This window comes from Prosopis cineraria, unplaced genomic scaffold (genome assembly GCF_029017545.1).
Source record: "Prosopis cineraria cultivar Desert tree isolate PC_DT_omini unplaced genomic scaffold, ASM2901754v1 PC11, whole genome shotgun sequence".
Taxonomy (NCBI): domain Eukaryota; kingdom Viridiplantae; phylum Streptophyta; class Magnoliopsida; order Fabales; family Fabaceae; genus Prosopis; species Prosopis cineraria.
In genome coordinates this window covers 12109003-12116272 of record NW_026555342.1, presented here as the reverse complement: position 1 = coordinate 12116272, position 7270 = coordinate 12109003, and the positions used below count along the sequence as shown (strand labels likewise).

At 37.2% G+C, this 7270-nt stretch overlaps 1 protein-coding gene across 1 annotated transcript; it reads left to right on the top strand.

The window, feature by feature from the left end:
* Positions 1–2389: 2389 nt before the first annotated feature.
* Positions 2390–5846, top strand: LOC129284928 (uncharacterized). The gene is made up of 2 exons (XM_054920441.1): positions 2390–3892; positions 4964–5846. The coding sequence occupies exons 1-2, from the start codon at positions 2513–2515 to the stop codon at positions 5333–5335; spliced, it is 1752 nt and encodes a 583-aa protein (XP_054776416.1). The 5' UTR covers positions 2390–2512; the 3' UTR covers positions 5336–5846.
* The last annotated feature ends 1424 nt before the right edge of the window (positions 5847–7270 follow it).

The window sequence follows — 7270 nt, the reverse complement described above, 5'->3', positions numbered from 1 at the left end:
TTTCCACTTTTGACCATATCTCCATCCTTATTTCCTTACCAACGGTCATACTCAACGCATCACCCTCCCTTTTTTCTCTTTACTATATATAAAAAAAATAATTAATCTTTTGTCCCAACAAAGAATTACATTGGAAAATTTGCTCCGAAATAAAAAAAATTCTACAGAGAAAGAAATAGTTAGAGCTAGGAAAATGGAAGGACTTAGCTCTTCTGAATCCGGCCCATATAGGCCTAAGCCCTTAAACTCAATTTTTTATTTTTCATCTTTGTTTTGAAGCTCAACCTTTGTTAGAAGGGCTTAAGACTATGTCCATAAACTCTATTCTTAAAAATTAATAAAATTAAAATAAAATTAAACACTATAAGTTAATTAAAATATTTTAAAATTAAAAAAAAGCTCTCATAATCTTTTATTTATTAAATTAAAATTAATAATAATATAACACTCATAAGATTAAGGCTTCAGGTAGTACTGGGCAAACGAGTTGCGGGCCAGCCCGTGCAGGTTGAAAGTTTTGCGGGTTGGGTTGGGCCAACCTGCCAGATAAAACAGGCTGAAAAATCCAACCCAACTCATTTTCTAGCGGGCTAGTCAACCCGCGGGCTGGCCCGCAAAAAATTATCAAATTTTTTTAATAATTTAAAATTTATATAACGTAAATATATAATTTTAAAGCAAATTAGCAACTAAAAAACTTATAAATAAATAAAATAAATATAGAATTCAACCAAGCAAATTCATTTTGCTAGATTTTTACTATTAATCAATAATCATCTTCTCACTTAGGTGTGCTATTTTTGTCACTAAGAAAAAAATTTGAATATAAACCCATATTATTTTTCTTAGTAAATTTATATTTATAATTTTAATCAATAGATCTTATAGATTAATAAATAATATATATTCAAAACATTTCTATAAAAAACTAATAAATCATCTTCATAAACTATAACAAAAATTTTATTTGCAAATTATAAAAAATATTTACACTATATTTCAAATGTAAAGAACATATTTAAAAGTCATAAATTATATATTTAAAAAATATTATCATTAATGTAGATTTATAAAAAGATATAATATAATTAAAAAATAAAAAATTATTTTCAAAAAAATATGCTAATCCGTTTTAACCCGCGGTTTTTGCGGGTTGGGCTAACCCAGCCCGTTTTTAAAAATGAGCTAATTTTTTCAACCCAACTTGTCAAATTATGTGGGTTAAACGAGCTAGCCCACGAGCTCAACCTGTTTTCTTGGCTCTAGCTTCAGGCGAGCAAGTCCTTCTTAACTTTAAAAGCATGTTCCACTAAAAAATAATAATAATAATATAACAAAATTTGAAGAGTCACCCAAACCCAAACGTTTTTTTTTATAAAGTTTATTGAGACTAAATCCTTAAATTTAATTACTTTAAAAAAATTTATTATTCAAAAATTAAACTTTTATTTAAATAAAATTATTAGACTCGATCCTTAATTTTTACTTTAGGAATATTGGAAGGGTGCCCGGATATTGACTTTGGTTTGCGGAAAAAAGGATAAGCTATTAATGTAAACCTAACCCTATCTTGGTGATCCGAACGAAGTAAAAGACCATCCCCATCTTCATTGTCTAAATCCAGCGATATGAGAGTCCATAAAATGCAACACAATTTCTCTTCACATCCTGGAAATTCATTGTTGGCTCCTCTAGCCAATGGGGAAAATCTTTCAGTCTATGTATTTCTTAATCCCAATGAATTATTTATTCATTCCTTAAAAAAGACTAGGAGGATCAATATAATTTTTCCACCCTAATTCATCAATCAATCAAATTATTAAATTAAAACCAAGAGTCTGCATAGTTGTCATGTAAGCATTGTTCTTAATTAATAATATTTTATATTATGTTTTGGAATGTTAAATTTTTCTAAAATAATAAATTATGTCAAATCCAAAGAGGCATTCAATCTATTTATTTTTACAAACTCACATGTTAATGGAGAGTTTGAATATTAAATTTTAAGATCTTAACGAAGTGACATTATTGCTATGTTATTGGTTAAATAATAATAAATTTATACATTAATAATAAATATTTTATATATTAATTTAAATTTATCATATTTTTAAATTTTTAAAAAATTAATTAATAGTTTTTAAATATTTTTTTTAAGTTAGTGAATTAATTTATCTTATATTAAAATTCAGAAAGGAAAAACCTTTAAACAATAACGCTACAGTTACTTTTGAGGAAATGACAAGAATAACCTCAGATAAAGGTAACTGACGCGACTAATGCTTCCTCATCTGCAAGCAGAGGCCTCTGCCGTTAGGACAGTCAGTCCCATTTACAAAAAGTCGTGCCTCTTCCTCATTCGTTCATTCAATTCAATTCCATCTCCATGTCTCCTTCCTCCTCGCCAGTCCGTTAGACCAAAATACCCCTCCCTCCTCTCCTCCTCCATCTTCCTTAACCCTCCCTCATCACTGCTTCACCAAACCAAACGCCTTATATCACACTCTCCGACATGGCCAAGTCCGCCTCCACGGCGTCCTTTCCGGCCATCAAGCCAGAACACTACGCCCACAGTCCCGTTCACTACGCCGTCGTTTTTGCCGACCACACCACTCTCTCCCGCATTATCTCTTCCCTCCCTCGACTCGCCGATCCGGCGCACGTCCGTACAGAGTCCGACTCCCTCGCTCAGGAGCAAGTAGCCGACAAGATCTCTTCCGTTCTCGACCGTCGTGATGTTCCCTACAGAGAGACCCCTCTCCACCTCGCTGTCCGTCTCAACGACGCCTTTGCCGCTCGCGCTCTGGCCACCGCCGGGGCCGACGTCTCCTTGCAGAATTCGGCTGGCTGGAATGCCTTGCAGGAGGCGCTTTGTCGCCGGAACTCCGACATTGCTCTCATCCTTCTCCGCCTTCACCACCGTTCCGCTTGGGCCAAGTGGCGGCGGCGGCTGCCTCGTTTGATTGCTGTGCTTCGCCGCATGAGGGATTTCTATATGGAGATTTCATTTCACTTCGAGAGCTCTGTGATTCCGTTTGTAGGTAAGATTGCTCCGTCTGATACTTACAAAATCTGGAAGCGTGACGGTAATTTACGCGCGGATACATCTTTGGCGGGCTTCGATGGTTTGAAGATTCAGCGTGCTGATCAGAGCTTCCTCTTCCTTGGTGATGGTGATCATGCGCACGATGTTCCCTGCGGTTCCTTGCTTGTTATTAACCGGGACGAGCGCAAAATCTTCGATGCTTTCGAGAATGCAGGGGCTCCGATGAGTGATTCCGACGCCATCGGATTCTGTTCTCAGACCAGCGTTTACCGACCCGGCATGGATGTCACGAGGGCTGAATTAGTTGGTAGAACAAATTGGAGAAGACAAGAAAAAACGGAAAGCGTGGGTGAATGGAAAGCCAGAGTGTACGAAGTCCACAACGTTATTTTCAGTTTCCGGTCGCGAAAGGTGGCCACTGGAGATTCTGACGTGGCCGGGAGCGAGCAAGTTCTTCCATTAGAGCTAGATGAAGACGAAGACGGATTTCTCGTGGCGGAGAATCCGAGTTTTGGTTTGCCGATGCCTGACAGGAGAAGACACAGTAGCTTCGTTCGAGAAGAGAGGGAGTGGGTCCCATTGGGGAGGAAAAGTGTGGACCTACCATCTATGGCTGCCCCACCGCCGCGGAGGTCTGCCGCAAACGTTACAGTGGCGACACCACAAACTAAGGAAAAGGAGTATGTGAGAAGTTTACGACCATCAGTTTGGTTAACGGATCAGTTTCCGTTGAAGACTGAGGAGCTCTTGCCGTTACTCGACATTTTAGCCAACAAAGTCAAAGCGGTTAGGAGGATGAGGGAGCTGCTCACCACCAAGTTTCCGCCAGGGACATTTCCGGTGAAGGTAAGGTCACTCATAAACTTGGTCTCTGATTGAAAAATTTTTATTTCTTACTTTTTTTCTCAAAAACATTACTATTGTTTACTACTATTTTAAATGAAATTTGTGGAAGTAGAACCTATTATCTTCGTGGGCAGGGAGCTATATTTATGGGCGTGCTTTACTTTCACAGTTCACCAATTAGAATTAGCGTTTGAATTCCAACTTAAGAAGAGAATAGCCTTAAAAGGGACGATTTGAGTCCATGGAATAGGCAAAATGCAAGGGAGCTACGTAGATTTGGGCCTCTATCGCTCTATGGCTTTGTCATTGCGGGGTGGCAATTTCTGATTGAAATTAAGTTTTCGATGGAAACAGAAATGCAGTTGAAGTTTTACATTTTTAATTTGGAAAAAATTAAGGGAAATGCGTTTTACTTGACAAAATCTACTTATTTATTTCGGTCAAGGGCAGAATGTATTGGAAGAAGAAATTTTTTTCCCCCTAGAAAAGTTCCCCAAGTTATAACTAAACCCAAAAATTGGTTTTTGATCAAACCCATTTTTTTTTTTTTATCTGACGTTCTTATTATTTTACCTTTTCTTTTTATTTCATCTAGTTTTTTGGAGAGGGTGTGCGGGTGTGCTCTTTTCGCTTTTTAGGCTTGCGCACCGGGACAAAGAGACTGAAAAGCCCTCTGATTTCTGGAGAGGCTTTGGTCGAATGTGATGTGACAATGACACGGTGCTCTTTGATCAGTAAGATCTGCATCAAAGGTCACTCTCTGGTCGTGGGACCCAAACCATCCGAGGTGCCTTGTTCCTCGGACAATGTCATTGGTCCCACCTAAAGTTGACCTGGCACTCCCACGGGGAGCTAGGTCCCATGGTTTTGGGTGTGAACCATGTCCACGGCCATGTCGGGTGGCTGACCATTGATTGCCTCGCATTCCCACAAACAGTTACATATATTAATGCACTCACATGCAAATAGGCAATAGAATTGATTGAATTAATGAATGGTTTTTGCAAAAGGTAGATTATTTATTGATCAGGTTTTGATGGCTTCTTCGTTTGATTTGCTTTGGTGTGGCAGCTGGCCATCCCCGTGGTCCCTACAGTGAGAGTTGTAATTACATTCACCAAGTTCGTTGAGCTTCAGCCTGTGGAGCAATTTTTCACCCCTTTCTCTAGTCCCAGACATTTGCTCAATGCCGGGAGAGATGAACATCATAAACCAGAAACCTCCAGCAGCTCTTCCTTCATGTCATCGTCTTCAACTTCTTCTTCCTCATCTGTCGCATCCACATGGCTTAGACGAAATAATAGCCAGAATAAACAACAAAGAAGCACTTCGGTGGCATTGGACTCAGACCCTTTTGCTATTCCTGCTGGATATACATGGACCAGTGTGGATGACAAATCACGGAAAATGAAGAAATCTAAGTCTGTGAGGAAGTCGAAGTAGAGGTTGAAACATAACAAAAGGGAATCTGACTTGGAAGGAACGGTTAAGAGAGACAGATGGTATATTTTGGGTACGTGATTTTCACAAGTGTTGCCCCTCAACAATGTAGATATATCCCATCTAATTTCTTTAATCATCTGAATGGTAGAAGAATGATGTTGATAGGAGAGAGATTTGGAAGCAAATGAAGTTAGTGTACCCATCCGTTCTTTACATTTCATTGTTCATACAGTTCTTTTAATTTTATCTCTACAGAAAATATCTCGTTTAGATTTTATCTTGTTCATCATTTCTGGATTTGGAGCTGAAGAAAGAGGAATGAACCTGATGAATGCTACTTTATGGCAAGCTTCAATTTTTGCCACTGATTAGGGCCAGGAGTCAAGTTTTTTTGTGGCGATTTTTGTTTTCTGACAATTTAGTGATTAAACTGTTGATAGACGGTGCTTCAGATGGATTAAAGGCATTGAGAGTCATTTAGCTGTAAGAGTGATGCTTAAGTTCAATTAAATACAAGAGTATCCTTCAAATTCTTTGTTAAATTTGCGTTCTTCTTCTTCTTCTTCTTCTTCTTCTTACCTGAATTAAATTTGCATACTTCAATGATTATCACTTCCCATTTTAGATCTGATCAAGTAGGAGAAATTTTGGTACTTGTTTCCTACACTGCCTTTATTTTATTTTATTTTTCTCTCTTTTGCCTTTGGCGTCAGTGACATATCATCAGAGTCCAGAAACGAAGAGTGAATGAAAAGAATGCACCAGCACAATGCAAGTACTCTGTTATGTCGGGATGATTCTTGAAGAACGAGCTTCGAATGCACCGTCAACAGACAACAGACAAGAATGAATCTGAAGCATAAAATACCAGAATTGTCAAGTTAGGCATCTCGCAGCTTAATATTCAAGGTTTCAGAGTCAAAAGTAAAATATATAGGCAGATCAAAGTATCATTCTCATCTTGCAACGATCTAAATCGCCAAATGTGCGATAAGCATACCTTGTACTACGCACTACGTAGTATCACAGAAATTTATGCTAAAGCTTAGTACTTAGATGCAAATAAAAGCTTTGGTCAAGATTAAATTAATATAGTAAGGAACCATGTAAATATATTAAACATATTCTTCGTAAAACTTATCTAGAGTAGAATTGACTTTATTTTATTTTAATCAGGGTCAAGACTCAAGGGTTTAAGCTCTGCCAATAGGAAAAAATCATATTGAAATATTCACTTTAATTAGACTCAACAACATTTGAATTTAACCTAATAGTGATAGTCTGAATATAAAAAAAATGTATAAAAAAATATGGTCAAGATGTATAAAAGCTTGAATTATAACTTGTGAATACTGTGTTTTATTATAGATTTTATAATTTTATGTCGATGATATAGGCTTTTTTTTTTTCCTTCTGAAGTGTTGCAATAGAGAACATGAGTTAGGGTTGGAGGAGAAAGCAAGCGATTCATTTGACTGGAAAGAGATGGCATTACTGTGAGTGTTGGGTTAGTGGTACAACATTTGAATGGATCTCCATTGACCTCAACCTTTGTGTCTGTCTCCACGCCATTCATGTATCCTTCTTCCTTACCATTAAAGTCATTCCCTCCTCCAACCATCTTTATTTCTCTTTCCACAGCCCTTCCCTTTTTCTTTTCAAATCTTATTTTTTCTATGTAATCTTAGACCGCATCTCCATTTCCCAGTCATGTAAAGCGCTCCTAATTATTCAGGGGGGAAAAAAAAGAAACATCTTATACTTCACGTTTTCATCAAGCTTTGTATCTTTACATACATGATCATATCAACGTATCTGTTACTTCTTTCGGTCTAAACCGTAAAACGCTTTCAATTTTATTTTACCTACCAATAAAAATATATATTTCCTTACTTCCATATAAAAATGACATATCTTTTCTTGTTTACTCTTAAT